Here is a 20,037-nt window from a genome sequence, read left to right as displayed (position 1 = left end):
GCATTAGAAATAACCTGATTTTTTTAAAGCCAGAAATCTCTAATTAACTTTCTTTACAAGTGGAATTAAAGAGAGAGGACTCAGAAAGGTATACTCACTATTTTTTACTGGTCTTCATTTTAGATCTTTCTAATGTTTAGCAAAGTGAAGCCATTTTGTTTATTCCCTTCAGTTCACTGTGCTGCTATGTATTTTTTTAATGTTTCTTAATTGTGAAATATTATACAAAAAAGTAAATTTCCAAGTACATTTTAAGAAGTATGTATTAATGAAACTGTTTGATTTAACATTAGAAATATACAATTTGCTCTTAAACAAATATAATTTGAATATTGAGTGGTTCAACAGAATATTGAATCTTATAATTCTTGAAACTGTATAGTTATTTCAAATTAACTTTTAAGTAATAAGGCCAGCTAGTGGTAAAATTTCCAAGTTTTGGTGAATTTGAAATCTGGTGTCTCTCCTACTAAATGTGGACTTCAAAATTTATCAGATAGCTGTACTGTATGACAAATAAAACAATTTATAGAAAACAGTTTAGCCTAAGGTATTTTTCCTTTCTTACAGAAAATGAAAGTTTCAGGGTATATTTTGAAGATTCTTTCTACAAATTGCTCATTAAAATCATAGTATTTTTCTTGATTGTAGTGATGCGATCCACAACTTATGGCTGTAAAGAATAAGTGTTGGTAACCAAGAAGGGATTAATAGTAAAATGTAATGTTAAGTTTATTTAGTTAAACCTCTTCTTAGTCTGTTTGTCAATGTCCAGAGCCTTACTATGTACCAGGAAATTAGTAAGACTCAGGTCTTGCCCTTTATAAAAGTTTGTGATTATTGACCTTTGTATTTAGAATATTTAAAAAATATTGATCACAAATAGCCTACTCACTGAAATTACTGCTGATCTGTATGATGAGGGCCAGGAATCTACATTTCAAGCCAAGCTCTTTAGGAGATTGTTAGGCCTAATGAAGTTTGAGAATTATGCTTTACTCTATATAGAGTATACAATAAAATCTGTTATTTGGGAACTTGATCAATTAGAATTATAAACTTAACTTATAATGTTAAACATTTGTTATCAAAGAAGCAGAAAAAATCAGCCATACCTTTATAGTTTTTCAGCATGCTTCTCAAATATAATAGAGCATAGAAACAAAACTGAAAACAAGCTGAGGAGGTGCTCTTTCCTGACTCTTGCATTATTATGATGTTTAGCAACATTATTAACATCTTTTAACAAATTAAATGTAGTATCTTGAATATTTCCTATATTATCAAACTGTATTTGCTATATATTTTATGAGAAGAGTTGGCGCTTATATAAATTGTCCCTATCCTGTTTTTCTCTCCAGCCATCACTGCAGTTGGATGTTACCCTGTCATTAAACAAGTTTTCCTCATTATTGAAATGACCTACCCAAATTAATTGAGAATATTTCTATTTGCCTGTGAAATTAACAAAATCCACATATTAATCTGGTGCTCAGGCTTTCCACTTTCATTTATAATAATTTTATCCCCCTAGGTCTTTGGAGTAGATGACAATCAGGATTATAATAGGCCTATTATCAATGAAATACATAAAGATCTGGTAAAAGATTGGGCTCTCAATTCTGCTACAGTAGTAATGGAAGAAAGAAAACCACTGAGTATACCTGGATTTCACAACTCAGAGGTATACATCTCTTCCTTGTATTTTATATAAATTTACATGCATAAAATATAAATTGTGTCATTTATTAATTAATTGAGCTTTACATTTTGTTACTCTCCTTTTAAATTAATATTCTTTAGTCAATAAAGATGTTAAATTTCAGTAAGCATTTACTGAGCTATATGCTCATTGCTATAATTGGTATAGTGAGATGAAGGAAGAATATACACTGCTTATACCTTCTAGGAGGTCATGTATTTGGAATGGAAAGACAAGTATACATGCCAGAAAACATGAAGAAGCAAGTGCCTGATAGATAACACTTATATACATAAATAAATGCCAGAGCACTACAACCCAACATGTAATTAAAATAATGTGATATTAAATCAAGAATGACTTGGTTAACATAGGTGTGGAGTCAGTATGGTATAGGAGAGCTAGAAAAACCTGAGTTCAAATCCTATAACTGCCATTTACTAGCTGAGTGACTTTGATTCAGTCACTTCACCTCTTTTATCTTCAATTTCCTCATCTTACACAAATAGAATTTTAGTAAAACCTACTTACAGGATGTTTAGTGAAGTACATAGAGCACTCAGTATAGTACCTGCCTGAGGTATATGCACTCAGCACTTGCTTGAGATTTATGTTTATTTACTGACTGGGAAAGATACTAATTTCATTCCATAGAAATGCAGTAAAACATGCATATAGGTCAGAAGAATTAATTGTAATTTATTCAAATAAGAGCTAACATTCAGTGAAAACTTTCTGTGTGCTATTTTACTTACAAGGAAACTGAAGTTCATAGAGATTAACTTGGCCAAGATCTCACAAACTAGTACCAAATGGAGCCATAATTTGAACCTTAAAAAGCCTTAACTTAACTCATATGCTGTACTACCTCTCAGGAAATTAGTTCATTTTAAAACATACAAATGGTACATAAATATAAACTATAAACAGAATAAAAATCTTAAAGCACAAATAAGCAAAATACAAGTAAAATGTTTACATTAGTATAAAATAAAATATTTATTTTGTGGACAAGTAAATAGACCAGTGTTTGCTTATTAATGTTAAAATTTTCCTTTTATGGTTGCCATTTCCTGAAAACTATCAGAGCAATTATTGTACATTAGTGTTCTTTCCCCCCTTGATCTTGAACAATTTTTATTCTGGTTTCTGTTTTTAGAAGATATTTAATAATACTTATGTGAGCAGGTGATGTTCATGCAAGGCAGTGTCTAGATATTCTGATTTTTACAGAAAGGTTCTGTCTTCTCTTCTCAATCCCTTCAAACTATGCCAAGTAAAATTTATATGTAACTCTAGTATATATGTGCCTAAGAAGGAGTCACCTAAACAGGCCAGTAGATCAAAATTAAGAGTCTGTCAGTGAAACCCACTCTGTTATGAGTGGGTGTTCTTAGCATGATGGGAATAGGTCTAGTAGTACCACAGCAAGTGTTAGTTTATTCCTGTAAAAATACTCCAAAGTATTCATTGTATTTTACATCATTCTCTATACTTACTATATTAATCTACTTTTCTTGAAATAATAGTCTGCATGAAATAATTGATTTCATCAGTATCTGGCCTATCATCATTAACACGGTAATTCTGACATGTTTAATCTAATACTTATCTAATAATTCAAAATAAAATTTCAGTCATAGCTTTCCACTCCCTAGTTATCATGCCAGTTTCAATAGTATGCCTTGGCTTAGAATTTTAGTGAGAGGGAACGCTTTTCTTTTTTTTACGTACCTCGTAATCTTTCATATTGAATGGCTAGATTGCCCTCTTTTGTGGGACCAGATCATGAATTAAATTTATTTTTGCCCTTGACTATAAGAACTCAAAGAACACTTGCCTTAAGGACAGATCTAGACATGGGAAAGTCTAGAGCCAGACTGGTTATACAAAGTTTCTTCAAAGTTGAATAATTTCTAGCTTCTTTTGGAAATGAAGTATTATAGAGAGATGTCTAAAGGCTTGGATTTGTTTTTGAAATCCCTGAAGACATTACCTTACATATATTTATTACTCCCAGAGACAAGAGAACCATTATTACTCCTAGAGATATTTTAAAGGGCTATACACCACTTCGGAATAGATCTTTGGGCTTTTGAACCATTAAATGGAGTAGTACTAACTTCATTGTTGTAGCCACAAAGCTATGATAGTCACCTGAGCTTATCTATCAGCCCTGTTAATTTTAAGCTCCAAGAGTTTTAGTAACATTGTTGGTATTTAATAAACAAAAAAAGATGTTGTATTCATAGTAGTAATGAAATGTCATATAGTTAAAAGAAGGTGCTTAGAGAATCTTCACTATATATACGAGGAAATTTAATAAATGGTCTTATAGTTTAAATATTGCTTTGTATAATAAGTTAATGTAACTAAATAGAATTCTGTTTCCTGAGAATCAAATTTGACCAGACTACATTATTTCATTCTCTCATTGTTCTTTAGGAATGCACATCTTCATCTGGAAACAAACGTTGGGTTTCGCAGTGGGCTAGTTTGGCTGCTAATCATACAAGGCATGATCAAGAAGAAAGGATAATTGAATTGCTGGCACCTGTTCCTTTAGAGAATGGTATTTTCTTTTTTTTGCTTTCCTTTCTTTCTTTCTCTTTCTCACTCTATTTCTGTATCTCTCTTTTTCTTTCTTCCGCCACAGTTTTTAAAAAACAGTGTTCATGTATTACTCTCGTACTACAAAATAAGATTTTATTTTGACTTGAATGCATGTATCATTAATGTGTAATCCTAACTGAAGATTAAAAGAAGGAAAAGAGATGAAGTGGATGAAGCGTATGGTAAAAATAAGCTAAAAAGTCTAAAATGGCCCATTAATTAATGTAATAATTATCGACTACCTACTTTGTGCCATACACTCAATGAAATAGAATTTATGTAATAAATCTTTTGCAAATTTGTGTAATATGAATTTTTACAACCTTTTAATATATTTCTGTGAACTGATGTGGAAATAAAAAGTTACTTAAAAAAAAAGCCCACCCAAGTATATGCCTCTAATGCATTCATCATACGGTTCAGTTATTTACATTTTTAGTTAAAAATAAAACTTCAAGAAGAATTTTATATATAGCTTTGTAGCTTTATTCTTATTACGTTTGTTCTTATTGAAAATGGAAATTTATTTTGTCTTTGGCTTGTGGCAGCCCAGAAATCTGTTTTAAGAATTTTATAAATATTAGTCAGCAAATATTTGAGCGGCATTCATAGCAGTGCACTAGATAAACTATATCATTTATTTGTCATAGAAACTGGAAGTAATTGCTAGTATTACTAAAAATATTTGGCAAAAACAGTAGTTTGTACATTGATCCACATAAACCAGTTATCTTTGGCAAGCAAAGAAATTAGAGGTACTAGATAAATTTACTAAAGAGCCTTATAAGTATTAGCTGTGAAAGCCAAAATTCTATCCTTGTTAAAAAAAAAAAATAGACAGTACCTTCATTTTCTCATTCTTGTTTAATGTTCTGTATGAATTTATTTAGATAAATAATTTAGATAAGCTGATAACGCCATTTAAATCCTAAAATATTCTTGTTAAGTATGTATTTATTGGGTGTCTCTTTGCAGCAGAAAAGTGTGAGAAATGCTAGAAAAATATGAAAAGATAAAACACTGCATTTTAGATGTTTCATTTGTAAGGAGATCAGTCATATACACATGAAAAAATAAATAACAAAATAAGATAGTATGATTAATTGCTAAATTAAAGTTAAATCAGTAAATTTGTTAGGTTGATTACCTGCATCATTTGCATTGTATTGCCATAAAATTTAAATGTTTAACTTTTAGAATTATAAAGGATAAAAAGACCCTACCTAAGCTAAATTGAGTATCTTTTCCCCACTTATCCCTAAAAGATAAGAATGCAATATATGTTAATTTCTATCTCCCTGAAAAGATGTATTCTTTTTTTCAGAAATCCATTTGATTTTGAGAGAATCCATTTGATAGTTGAGAGAATCCTTCTTAAATATTGTCAGATTTCCATCACATGGCAAAATCAAAATATTTATTTACTTATTGGCTTCTACTCAATCGAAACAAAAGAAGGTGATCATCTGTCACTATGTGCGCACCAATGTTTTAGTTTCTCAGGCTGCTGAAAGCAGATGTCATGAAATAGTTTTGGCTTAAATAATGGGAAATCATTAGCTTACATATTTGAGGCCATGAAAATGTTTAATCAGGGCAATGCTTTCTTCCCCAAAACTGGCTACTGACAATACTTGCATCCTCTGCCACATGACAAGGCATGTGGCAGCATCTGCTGGTCTTTCCCTTCTCTTCCAGATTTCATTGTTTTCATCTTCCTTGGCTTTCTCTCTTTTTCTCTGTATTCATCCCGTTGATAAAGGATGGCAGTAAGAAGATTAAGACCCACCTTGGGCCATGCTTAACTGAAGTAAGCTCATCAAAAGATCCTACTTAAAATAGGTTTACACCCATAGGAATGGATTAGCTCTAAGGAAGTGATATTCTGGGATGCATACAGTTCCAAACCACCACACACAATATACCAGAATACCATAATTTAAAAATCCCTGTTTAAATAAGATGTCCTGTTACATTTTACATAGTTTTTTAATAAAAATTTTAATCAGCTTTAGAATTTTTTTAAACCCTTTTTAATGTTCTGAGTTTTCTGTTTTAATAGGAAATCCACACTTTTCAAAAGTAGATAATGTTTATTAAAAACTGGGTATGTTTTTATTCTGTACTGCATAATTGAGAGTATAATAAATAAGCAATGTTCATTAAGCATTACCTGTATTATTTTATAATAACTAGTTCCTGTCTGTTTTCTTGAGCAAAACCTCCAGGATGGGAAATGCAAAGTGAGAATTAACACAGTAAAATGTTCTGCCATAAATCAGATTGAAAAACAAAGGATGTAGGTGCAAGGGGGTAGTTCAGTGGTAGAATTCTAGCCTGCCATGCAGGAGAACCAGGTTCGATTCCTGGTCCATGCTCTTCCCAAAAAAACAAACAAAACCTTAACAAAATGGTGCTATAATAACAAGATACATGGAAAAATAATGAAATGTGACCCTGCCATGCAGCATACCAAAAAAATAAATAAATAAGGGAAAAATAGAGGTAGCTTTATGATCATATGGCCCTAATTTTTATCTCATACAGTTTGCTGTATTTTATTAATAATCTACCTATTTTTGCAGCTCGGATTGACCTTTTTAAATCACACTGTCACAAAGTTGGGTCATTTATTTAGTAAAAGTCCTTTTATTTATATTTAAGTATTTCTTAGCTTATGTTTCAAAATCTAATGTAATTTAATACTCATTTCCCCCTAATGAATTCCATCTTTGTCGTTTTTATTTTATAGATACAGATATCAGTGAATCTGGCATTTCAGTGAGAAGTACTGGTTCAGCAACTTCCTTGCCTAGTCAGGGAGAGAGAAGGAGACGAACCCTTCCCCAACTTCCAAATGAAGAAAAGTCTCTTGAGAGCTCCAGAGTGAAGGTTATAATGCAACGGTCAGAAATAGGAGAAAAACAAGACACAGAACTTCAGGAGAAAGAAACACCAACACAGGTCTCCCAAAAAGATAAACAAAATACTGACAGAGCCTTGAATAAAACAAACAGGGCAATGAATGGTGAGACTCATAAAACTAATGGAGATAATAAAACCCTGTTTCACTTAGGCAGCACTTCTCCTGGAAAAGAGAAAAGTGAAACTGATAAGGAGGCTTCTTTGGTAAAGCAAACATTAGCTAAAATTCAGCAACAAGAACAAAAGGAGCAGACACAGTGGACACCCACTAAATTTTCTTCAAAAAGTGTTTTAGGTCAGATAGATAAATGTAGAGAAGAATCTCTTAAACAAGAGTCACAGCTTCAAGAAAAAATTCCAGGACATTCTACAAGCAAAGGAGAGAGAGTTGTACAAAATGAAGGCAATAGAAGAAAAGCTGAGGAACTTCTAAAATGTCAAACTTCAAAGGGAGGAGATAAAAAGGAATCCTCCAAGTCATTAGTACGGCAAGGAAGCTTCACTATAGAAAAACCTACCCCAAACATACCCATAGAACTTATTCCCCATATAAATAAACAGACGTCATCTACTCCCCCTTCCTTAGCATTAACATCTGCAAGTAGGATACGAGAAAGAAGTGACTCTATGGATACTGATTCCAGTATGGATACAACCCTTATTCTGAAAGATACAGAAGCAGTAATGGCATTTCTAGAAGCCAAACTGCGTGAAGATAATAAAACTGATGAGGGCCCAGATACTCCCAGTTATAATAGAGACAATTCTATTTCACCAGAATCTGATGTGGATACAGCTAGTACAATCAGTCTTGTTACTGGAGAAACTGAAAGAAAGTCAACCCAGAAACGAAAGAGTTTCACCAGCCTTTATAAAGATAGGTGTTCCACAGGTTCTCCTTCCAAAGATGTTACAAAAGCATCTTCAGGTGCTAGAGAGAAGATTGAAAAGAAAACAAAAAGTCGTTCCACAGATGTTGGTTCAAGGGCAGATGGTCGTAAATTTGTGCAATCCAGTGGGAGAGTAAGGCAGCCTTCAGTAGATTTAACAGATGATGACCAAACCTCAAGTGTACCTCATTCTGCTATCTCTGATGTTATGTCATCTGATCAGGAAACTTATTCTTGTAAATCTCATGGAAGGACTCCAGTTACCTCAACAGATGACCATGTACATTTCAAACTGGAAGGAAGCAAAGTAGCTAAATCTAAGACTTCTCCTGTAGCATCTGGTTCATCCAGTAAATCAACCACTCTTCCAAGGCCACGACCTACGAGGACTTCCCTCTTACGCAGAGCACGACTTGGTGAAGCTTCAGACAGTGAACTTGCTGATGCTGACAAAGCATCTGTTGCTTCTGAGGTATCCACAACAAGTTCAACATCAAAACCTCCTACAGGAAGACGTAATATTTCTAGGATTGATTTATTGGCTCAACCTCGTAGAACAAGGCTTGGTTCGTTATCAGCACGTAGTGACTCTGAAGCAACAATATCTAGAAGTAGTGCTTCTTCACGTACAGCAGAAGCCATCATTAGAAGTGGAGCCAGATTAGTACCATCAGATAAATTTTCTCCTAGAATTAGAGCTAACAGTATCTCTCGACTGTCAGACTCCAAGGTCAAAAGTATGACCTCAACACATGGCTCTCCTTCAGGTAAATTGGATCCAGACTTTTTATATTAGCATATTTCTTGTTTTTTGAGAATCTTTTTTTGAAAAAATTAAATGTCTGGTTTTTGTCTTCCCAAAATATTTAGTAGAAAACTATGATGTAATTTTTTTCCTATAAAAACTGACTGATTTATTTAGCTTAATAGGAAATTCTCCAGTTATACAGACTTCCATTTAATATCCTTGGAAAGAATAGTGATTTTGAAATTAGAACTCCATTAAATGGATTTAGGAATTTTTACTGTCCAGTTGGCAAAGTAGCTGGATTTTTGTGTCAAAATTAGATTAGGAATTTTCTGGTTTAAATAATAATTAACATTGCGCTTCGAAAATAACCTCACATAATTCAAAGCCATTATGAATCTGAAGAATATTAGTGCCTTTAGAATAAGCTGTCACTTCTGTAACAACTAAATGAAATAATCTATTTTTACCCATTTTCCTGATTATTTTCAAATCTCATGTCTTATTTATACTTTTTAAACTTAAATCAGTTTATGATTGGGGCAAGAACATCAGTGCCTTTGGAATAAGCTATCACTTCTTTCACAACTAAATGAAATAACCTATTTTTACTCTTTTTCCTGATTATTTTCAAATTTCATGTCTTTTATTTATACATTTTAAATTTAAATTGGTTTATGGTTGGGGCAGGTGAAAACTAACCCTTAATTTATTTCAGTGGAAGGAAATGGAAACATGAGGCAATGACTCAGCACATGTGGGTCAAACTGGGCTATTAAAATTTAACTGAGCTGTGAGCTTTTATCTCTTGAAGTGCTGTTGTAGCATGCAAAAATAATAACTAGATGTAATTAAATATACTAATTAGAAAAACTACTTACCTGCCCGCAAGGATTTATCTGCTGTGGGTGTATTTGTTTGTCCATGTACTTCATATTCAGAACTGAAGCCAATGAGAATACATGTGTGACCAAAGAGTAATGAGGCAGATTTTTCTGTGTATCCTGTAAGTATTGTCTCATTACTTCATAATCAACCTCATATATGGGCGTGGCTGAAAAAAAAAAACAGGTGAGGAGCCCAGCTGTTATAAGATTTTGAAGATGTAAGATTTTTGTCAGTCATCAAGTGTCTATATGAGCCTTAGGTCTTGAGTTTGTGTGGAAGGAGATTTGGTATGCAATCTTTTTATTTTTGGTTGATTTATATCTACCAAAGTATATCCTATCAGATCCCAAACTAATGGTCCTTAGTGGGGTGGGAGGGTCTTTATTTTGGGGTTTTTTTTTTTGAGGGGGGGTTTGTCTTTTTCACTTTTCATTCCTCCTCTCTTCGCTGCTGTTTTCCTTCACATCATTCACCTTTCCTTCTCTTTGCTACTCATAGGGGTGTGATGATGATCATCATAGTCTGTGGAAGGAATAGATGTGGGCTGAAAATAGGTAGAATATGATCATGGATCCAAAAAGAGTAGATGGCCTCTTCCTTATCTCCCTTGTTCTTGTTTCCACTTGTCAGGTTTTGGTTGGGCATTAATAGATTTATTGCCAAATGTTTTTTAAAGTAACTTATGTTTATCCAGTGTTGTTATTCTTTTGTTTCTTATGGCTCTACCTCTTTGATTCACATTTCCTTTGTGCTAGATTTGTGGTGTGTACCCTGACAAATTTCTTCTGCACACTGCTTGCTTAGGCACCTCATCTCCATTTAAGTACATTGCAGTGTCTAAATAGTACCCTGTCTTAACATAAACTGTCATGTAAGTTGTATGTTACCAGGTAGCATAGAGCAGCTTTTCCTTCTGTATTGGTTAATTAGCTCCTTAACACATAAGTAACTGGTTTTATTCCTCATTGTTTAACATGAGGTGCTTATTTGAGATTCAAACCAAATATGATTGCCTCAGCAAGTCCAAGTAAAGCTATAAGATACCATATTCTGTATATGTCTTTAAAGATAGATTTTGTTTTCTGCATCTTCAATACAGAACTTGGTGAACATTGTTTTCTACATCCAGAGAGTATCTTAGATTGCTTATTGAAATTTCCTAGGGTAAATTGAAGTACATGATTTTTGCCTTCTTTCTACTTAATAGCAGTATGTTAAATAATTGAAATCAGGATTTAAGAGCTGGAAGTGTAAACTGTCATTGGTAGTTACTCAGTTAAAGAGCTGAGGCCCAGAGATTAAATAACCTACCCTGGTCACATTAGCTAAGGCAGGGTCAGAAAGAGGATCCAAGTTTCCTAATTCCAGCTTGTGCTTTACACATCTATTCTGGTGCTGAAAAATAGCTTCTAACGGTGTACCTGTGTGTAAGCTTCCAAAGACAACCGAAATCTGTTGGATTATTATCAGAATCTTGTTGGATTATTATACGAGGACCATATAAAGGTTTTGATATTGTTCCCTATAATCTTGGTAATTCTGATGTTAAATGCTGGCACTTGTTCTCCATTCTGCCTTATGGGTTTAAAGCCATATTGTGATCCAAGATTGTATATTCAAATTTTCTCAAAATGTCCGTTTTACAGTATTATATTTTATCTAGAAGGACAATGGCCAGGATCTTTCAGCAGGAAACACATTAAAGAGTTGTATTGGGTAGATAGTAAAAAAAAAAACAAATGACCTTTATTATTTTGCTAATTGAGATGTCTTTGATATTATGACAGTTCAGTTTCAGACAAGAATAATATCTTGAATGGAAAAGGAAAATAAAAATTCTTAGCTTTTGAAATATGTTTTAAAAATATGAAATCATAATCATCATTATTACTTTGCCCGTTGTAAACTTTAAAAATCCTTGGAATGCCTGAACCTAGAGCCTGTGATATTGTCCAGATTTGCATATATAGAAATGATCATGTGATGTTTCAAATTCCATATTTTAGACTTATACTAAAATTTTTTTCTCAAAGAAATGTGTATGACAAAAATAGAAGAGTGAAAATCTCTAATGGCAAAATTTATGGTACAAGTTCTTTTGTTTCTTTAGCTCTGATGTAATTGCCTTTTAGGAGCTTATTAGCTAGTTTCCCCCCCTCCCCAAAGTTCCTTCAATGACCCTTCAATATCAAATTGTAATAAATAGCTATCACGGCATTACTTAGAAATTATTATTGTTAAAGTTCCTAAAATTATCCATAGTTAAAGAAATACATTGAAAATACACATAATTTAGGAAGAGGTTCCTGATTTATTTTTGGAAGGTAAATTTAAAATTAAGTACCTTAAATTATCAAAATAAAGCAGTTGGCTTTCACTGTGTTTTAGACACATTCTAGAAAATAAAAATATTGTATTAATGTCTTTAAAATTTTTTTTAGATTATTTGCTTTCCCTTTTTTATTCTAATCTTCAAAATTTACATATGGTAAAAACCATATGTTCAGCATATGAGCTATTTCTTCTTCCATATCAAAGGCTGATAGAAAACATTGTCGGATGTGTTTTCCCCAGAAAACCTTATTGCTGCAGGCACATAAATGTACATATAAAATGTACTTATAGTTTAATTTCCACTAAAATATTCTGATATGAAATATGAAAATGTAATATTTGCTTTTTAAAATGTGTTTGTTAAATCTGTATATATGAATGTGTATTGAGACCAAGGAAGTTTGGTTAACACTAAAAGAGAACAGAGCATTCACGGATATATGATTCTGATAACTTTTTTCCATTTTTTAATTCTCTTGGCATTATGGATGATAGTATGTTTTTTTGTTTGTTTGTTTGTTTGTTTTGGGGTGGGGGCAGGCTATATGGTCTGGAAATTGAACCCAGGTTTTCCCCATGGCAGGCAAGAATTCTACCACTGAACTACCCTTGTACTGCCCTGATATGTTTTTATAGTGAATATAGTAGTTTAGTACTTCCAAAGGAAGGAGAGTTGCATACTTCTGTAACTAAAATACATTTTATAATTAAGTCTCAAGATTAATTAAGCCCATCTTGGAACTTTCTCATATTTTAATATATGATGAAGACTGTGCTATCTAACACTTACCAGCAAAGAAATCTCTTAAGAGATTGGCATTTCAGATGTCTGCAGTGCAGATTTTCAACTTAACATCTATCTGAAGTGCCTTGTAATACTGATTTATAAAGTAAGCTTAATTATATAAAAATAAATTTAATTATAGAAAGGAATTTTTTCTAAGGAATAAAATAGGAGGAAGAAGTAAAATTTTTATTCAAAATTTCCCACAGGTAGAAATCAGAAAAAGTACCATTCCATTAAAGAACCATTTAATGGTACTTTAAATGATAAAGTACCATTTAAAAACAAAAACTAACTAGAAATATTAAAAAATAGGAGGTTTTCTAACATTTAATTGTAAAAAAATAGAGCAGAGATTTTCTGACATTTAATTGTAACCCACTTGGAATAGCAAGAAATAAGTTTTGAACTCTGGGTGTCACTTACACTGTGATTTTAGATCTCTCTGTGCCTGTTTCTTCTCTGTAAATTGAGCAGTTTGGACTGTCTAATGTCTAAGGTCATTCTACTACTAAAATTCTATGAAATAAGTAGGCTTGGAGAAAGTGAAAATATTCTAACTTCTCATTTCATCTGCATAAACTAGCAGATTGTAGGCCTTTTTCTTCAGATAAAATTTATGGCTGCTATAATATGAAAGCAGTGGTCAAGAGAGCAAAAAGCATTAAAAGAAGTTCTTTGAGAAATTATTAAGTAGGTTAAAGGCTCTGCCCTTAAATTCCCTTTCCTGTATCCCTTTTCCAATTTGCTGTTTTAAATATCCAACTATAGTTTTCCTGCAGAGTACACCATGTGTGAAATATTTTCTATTAGCCCTTAATAACCAGAATATTTATTAATCATATTTTCATTTCTCTGCTATGCCCTCCTTATTCATATTCTTTCATGTTTTACCCTCTCATTTTGCCCTCAGTTTTCAGAGGCCAAAACTGAAGATCTTATCTTTTAATTTTTAACTATGGTTTATTCTTTTGATTGCTTTTCTTTTTCGATGTTGTTATTCAAAGCTTCACTATTCTAACTGGCTTCTAGCTCAACCTGTAACAATAGGTGAAAAGTTTATGAATTTATTTTGAAATAGTTTTTCTTTTACTCCCTCTCCCCCCCCCCCCCCCACTTCCTGCAGTGTAATTGTTTGCCAATCTCAAGATCCAGATAATTAAGAGTTATTTATAGTATGGCTTTACTTATATATTTTCACCTGACATTTAATGTATTTTTTGTTGTTGTTGTCGATACAACAACATACAAGCACATACATTTTTAACATCCAAACATTCCATACATGGTGTACAGTCAGTGGCTCATGATAGATCACGTAGTTGTATATTCATCACCATGATAATTTTTTGAAACATTTGCATCACTCCAGAAAAAGAAATTTAAAAAAAAGAAAAAACTCACACATTCCATACCTCTTACCCCTCCCTGTCACTGACCACGACTATTTCCGTCTATCCAATATATATATATTTTAACATCTGTTCCCCATTGTTTATTTATTTTTAATCCATATGTTTTATACATCTGTCCATACCATAGATAAAAGGAGCATCAGATACAAGATTTTCACAATCACAACAGTCACATTGCAAAAGCTATATCATTATACAGTCATCTTCAAGAAATATGGCTATTGGAACACAGCTCTACAGTTTCAGGCACTTCCCTGAGCAAAAATGTTTATTTGGTACAAAATTTATATTTTGACTAGTGCATTTCCTAATATAACTTATATGGACAGTTTGAACACCATAAATACATGGAACCTTGAATAGGGCATGAGATTTTGTAGCTTTGTCCAGAGGGATGCCCTGATAAATCCCAGAGTGATTTGAACAGTGAATAAAAGTCCCCTTGGAGAAATGGCTAGAAAGGGGGAAAATTCAGCTTCCCCATTTGAAGAACTCCTGATATTCTCTCAAGCAGTGAGGACAACCAAATCAATAGGCCAAGCCCTCAATCTTAGGGTTTGTTCATATGAAACTTATTCCTGCAAAGGATAGACTGAGCTACTTAAAATTAGGCCTAAGAATCACCCCCAGAGAACCTCTTTTGTTGCTCAGATGTTGCCTTTCTCTCTCTCAACCAACAATTAATGTATTTTAATAGAATTTGGGACCTAATTTCTTATTCTGCTTTCATTGTGCTTTGCCATTCATGAAATACCTGTTGTTAGTGCTATTCTTTCTAAATTTCTTCTAAATTAACATACTTAGTTCCATCATATTTACTTATGTTTTCATATCTGCTATAATATATTAAAACTCTGCTACTGGTTTTATCTCTCCAAACAATTTTCCATTATGGGTATCATGACTGTAGTTTCCCAACCAAAAATTAGTTTAACAAATTATCTTTTTCTTATTTATGTATTTACTTTCATGAAAAATGTTCTAGATATAAATTTCTCATTTATGAAATGCCTTTATTGAAAAGAACAAATCTGGTAGTTTGTTTGCCATGTTTCTAGTTTTTCTGAAACCTCTTTGCTCTTATACCTAAACTTTAATTAATGTTCTAAAATGAATACAACACATACTAATACATGATATTTTTTAAATTTATAAATAAGATTTTTCAAATTACTTTCATTTATTGTGTTCAAGATTCAGTTCAAGCATGGAACTTTTTAAATAGAAATGACTAAATTTCTATCATGGTACAAGTATTATCTTTTTTAATTATCTTACAATGTTGAAATCAGAAATTATATAGTCAAATTCTCATTATTCATGATCATCATATTCCATAAAGTCACTATGAATACTGAATTAGCAAATACAGAACCATTGTTCCTAGGAGAAATACAGGGTTATGTTCTGCAAGCCTCTGACCACAACATTTTAATCTTATTTGTGTTTCGGCTTAAAGAAACTTTATTTAACATATACTGTTGATTCATTAACATTGAACTCAGAGCCACCAGCACTATAATTCATGCCTGAATAAAACTTTATCTAATGTACATATTTTCTCCATGAGGCACATCAAGTCTTGCACTTGGAAACACTAGTCAACCCTTCAGCACTACTTGGGAGCCATATTACTACAGTAAAAGCACAAAAATATGAAAAACATGCCACTATAAATATACTGCATAAAGGATACTTATTTACAGTACAAGAGCGGAACCTAGTAGGCAGAGCCTTGTTCAGTCACAGCTAGGAACATTTGCTTTAGGCAACTCAGATATTTTACCGTTCTGTACCTGTCTGCAAAGAACCACTAAAGTACTGCTAGTATTGATTTTGAGGTTTCACCAACTCCTCTGACAATGTATGCAAATTTTGCCTCAGAGCCAACCTAGTCTTAGAGAGCCCTAGTCAAAAATGTAGCTCGCAGGGATAAAAGAAAAAAGATTTAAACTTTCTAGTGGAGTAAGATGAAGGAATTTTGGACACAGCTTAGGGTAAATTTCTATTAAAAGGGGGTGTGTGAGGACCTCTTCTAATATCAATGGCAATTGGGACTTACCTTAATAAGTAGTTACGCGTTTGTCACCTTAATCGCTAAAAACATCTCATACTTCTTACTAGGTTGTTGCTTATTGGAGAAAAGCAAATGTTCTATATCCAGGAATTAATTCATTTATTCAGAAATATTCATTAAATATATGTTGGCCAAATACTCTTAAGTGCTAGGTGTGCATGAATGGATTAAATAGACATACTTTCTGCTCTCATGAAATTTACTCTGAATTAACCATTAATCTCCCTGTTTGGGGCCTATCATTGAACTTCAAAAAGTATTTGTATCTTTGATTCTCATACTAACAGTAGTGAACTGTCTGCATTAATTTGTCTTCTGATTTTCCCATGTGTCAGCAACGCAGTTTTTAAAATGTTTTTACTAACCTTACGAAAGTGACTACCACTTTATTTAATGTGGCTAGTCACTGTATCTCCTGTTCCTTTAATGTGAGTGGTTGTGAGAATAGTTTGTAAAGTCTACTTGTAGGTTTTATGCCATTGTCTATTTTCACCATATGCTTTCAGTGTCAAAGCAGAGTTGTACTGAAGATGCTTTATTGTGTTTTTTACCATGTAAAAAGTTTTTTCCAACCATAGCATAACAGGATGTTGAATGACAGAGGTAATGTTTTTTTTCTGCCATAAAGGCATAATTTCCACAGCAGGAATTATGCACATTTGTATGTTGGGAAAAGAGGATTTTTACCATCTCCATGTTGAAAGTCCATATGGCATGAGGAAATCTTTTCCCTCATTTTATTTTTGTTGTTCTTGTTGTTGTTGCTGTCATTTTTAAAAATCCATTCCTTCACTCAAATGAGAATAAATATTTACATTTAATAAGTCCCCACGTTAAACATTTATGAATAGAGCTTGCTTAGTTGTTTATCATTAGTGAGATTTTTCATCTGAATGTTTATTCACCACACTATGGAAAACACGGTCTTTTGATTGTTTTTAATTTTTCATTCTTTTTAATTCACCAAAGTGTAATGTTTCTTCTAAGGAGTAGTATACTTATGGTTTTTGTGAGGTATGTGTATGTCAGTTATTGAAAATTGTGCTGTGTGTGCTCTCATGGTGTTTTTGAAATCATGATTTTTATTTTATCTCCTTTAAAAGATAACATAATAATTCTTTTTTTAATAATTAAACTAATTTAGTAAATTCAAGATGGAGGCGCTTTCCTACTGATTATGCTTCCACCTCAGAAGATGAATTTGGATCAAACCGTAATTCCCCTAAACATACCCGTCTACGTACTTCTCCAGCCCTGAAAACTACTCGATTGCAGAGCACTGGAACCGCAATGCCTACTAGCTCTTCATTCAAGCATCGGATAAAAGAACAGGAAGACTACATCCGAGATTGGACTGCTCATCGAGAAGAGATAGCAAGGTTTGTTTTAATGGATTATCTTTAAGAGTTTCATCAACATTTCAACTTGTTAACAAAGTTTACTTGATTTGTATTAAAAGTCCAAGAAATGAAACCCTCTGGTAATTAACTATTAATTCAGTTTTGTTGGTAGTATTATTCTCCGTCCAGCTTTTTTTTCCCATTATTTTTAATGCCAGCGCTGCTAACATATTGTAGAAGTAATTTATTTTGTTTTTTTTTCCTTTTTATTTATAGTAGAGATGCTGATGAATTAGTAAACTTGAAAAGCAGTCATTATCATCTCTACATAATTAAACATTATGCAGGTAAAGTATTGTTTTGGTTAGGTAAAGCTGCCGAAATGCATATACCAGAAATTGACTTCTAACAGTGGGGATTTATTAGTTTACAAGTTACAATTCTAAGGCCGTGAAGATGTCCAGATTAAGGCATCAACAGTAGGATACCTTCTGTGATGAAAGCCTGCTGGCATCTGGGACACCTGTCACATGGAAAGGCACATGGCTGGCATCTGCTAGTTCTTCTCTCCCAGGTTTCATTGCTTTAAGCCTCTGGCTTTCAGCTGAGTGTCTCTCTCAGCTTCTGTGGTTGTATCCTTTTCTCTCAGCTTCTTTGGGGCTTATCTCTGTATGCACCTCTTGGTTTCCTCTCTGCTCCTGCATGTGTTTTATCCTTTCATAAAGGCTTCCAGTAAAAGGATTAAGACCTATCCTGAATGGACTGGGGCACATCTCTTGAAACAACCTAACCCAAAGGTCCCACCCACAATAGGTCTACATCCACAGGAATGGATTGAAAGAACATGGCCTTTTCTGGGGTACTAGCAGCTTCAAATCATCACAATTAATGATTACTGTCCTTTTAACTTTCAAAGAGATAGTAGCTTACTTGTTGGAGATGTGCTGCTAATGTTCTCCAAGGAGAATTAAGACTAAGTTTCGTTTTATACTTGGTCACATTATTAAAGAACTTTTATATAATAATTCATAGATGCTTAAAAAAATGTTTACCATAGTTTATTGGTGTTTATGTTCTTTTCTTTACTCTGTTGACCTTTGTGAATTGTATTTTTTCTCACTCATTAATGTTTAGGATTTTTTGGTCTTAATGACTATTCATTTGTAATTGCTTTTATTCTTGGAGAACATGCCCTCTATAGGTTCATTTTGCTGCTTAAAGCATTTTTGTTTTAGCATATATAACAGCATCTTTATTAGAATAATTCTTGAGGCATTTTAAAACAACTGTTCTAGTTAGAGGAAGGGCATATGTGTGCTTTGGGGCCCCTGCATCATTATGAGTGTCACAGAATGCCTGTAGTGAGTTTATCTTAACATGTTTTTTGTTCTTCTGGACACAGGCCTTGCTTTTGTCCCATCATTTTTCCCCTTTCCATGGAGAATATGTCCAACTGCAGAAGCTTAAGTGGTATCTGAGGGAACTAGGATGTGTATCTGCCTCCTCTGAGGAGGCCTCCTTTTTCAAGCTCTCCTTACACCAAATTAGAACCTAGTCTTCTAGGTCAAACTCATTCCCTTTCCCCAAAACAGAAAAGAGTTATAATGCAAAGGGAAAAGCACATAAGGGCTAACCATTATGTTTTTCACCAAGTTCTATTTTGTGATTGTGTGCTTTTATTATCTCTAAAAGAAATTGTTAAGGTCTATTTTTCACCCATAAACCTCAAATCCAAAGAAGTTTTGTTTTGTTTTGTTTCATTTTTAAGGAAGAAAAGTAGAGGTGGGGGAGAGGAGGAAGGAAGGAATAGAAAGTCGGAAGGAAAGTTAATATTTCATAGTCACACAGAGTAGTGATAAATTGGCTTAACATGAGACTATTTTCAAATAGCTGTGAATCACAAACTAAATAGAATGTGAGAAACAATTTTACTTATTATAACATAGGTATAAATTTCCCCAAAGGAATTTTATAGATTATTATTGGTTTTATGAATGTTACTGTAAGCAAAGCAATATCACCTTTACAGATGACCAAATAAAATATATTTAACCCAGAAGTTAAGCTGAAAGATTATATAATTCCATTTCAATTGTTATAAAATATTCTGATAAGTGTAATCTAGAAGCATTGTGAAATTAGCTTGAAAGGTTAGATTTATTTTAATAGCCTTATCAATAGACCCATGCTCTGTATAGAATCATAAATCTGATATTTCTCTATGGGAGATATTCTTTTTTTTTGTCTGTATTTTATTTATTTTTTTATTATTAATTAAAAAAAATTAACACAACATTTAGAAATCATTCCATTCTACATAT

At 32.8% G+C, this 20,037-nt stretch overlaps 1 protein-coding gene and 1 long non-coding RNA gene across 10 annotated transcripts in view; one reads left to right on the top strand and one right to left on the bottom strand.

The window, feature by feature from the left end:
* LOC143690815 (uncharacterized) overlaps positions 1–9,878 on the bottom strand; it is a 54,652-nt gene extending 44,774 nt beyond the window's left edge. For both annotated transcript variants that reach the window (XR_013179201.1, XR_013179200.1), the window contains exon 1: positions 9,760–9,878. This is a non-coding gene — a long non-coding RNA (uncharacterized LOC143690815). The remainder of the gene's footprint in view (positions 1–9,759) is intronic.
* CEP170 (centrosomal protein 170) overlaps positions 1–20,037 on the top strand; it is a 187,161-nt gene that overhangs the window by 126,961 nt on the left and 40,163 nt on the right. For 6 of the 8 annotated variants that reach the window (XM_077168468.1, XM_077168472.1, XM_077168471.1 and 3 more), the window contains 4 exons: positions 1,535–1,684; positions 4,148–4,274; positions 7,068–8,897; positions 17,521–17,755. In XM_077168468.1, the coding sequence (XP_077024583.1) occupies positions 1,535–1,684; positions 4,148–4,274; positions 7,068–8,897; positions 17,521–17,755 (2,342 nt within the window). The remainder of the gene's footprint in view (positions 1–1,534; positions 1,685–4,147; positions 4,275–7,067; positions 8,898–17,520; positions 17,756–20,037) is intronic. The other 2 variants (XM_077168469.1, XM_077168470.1) reach the window with 2 other exon arrangements.

Source organism: Tamandua tetradactyla, chromosome 7, assembly GCF_023851605.1.
Source record: "Tamandua tetradactyla isolate mTamTet1 chromosome 7, mTamTet1.pri, whole genome shotgun sequence".
NCBI lineage: Eukaryota > Metazoa > Chordata > Mammalia > Pilosa > Myrmecophagidae > Tamandua > Tamandua tetradactyla.
The sequence above is the reverse complement of the archived record's forward strand: the minus strand, read 5'-3'. Positions and strand labels throughout refer to the sequence as shown.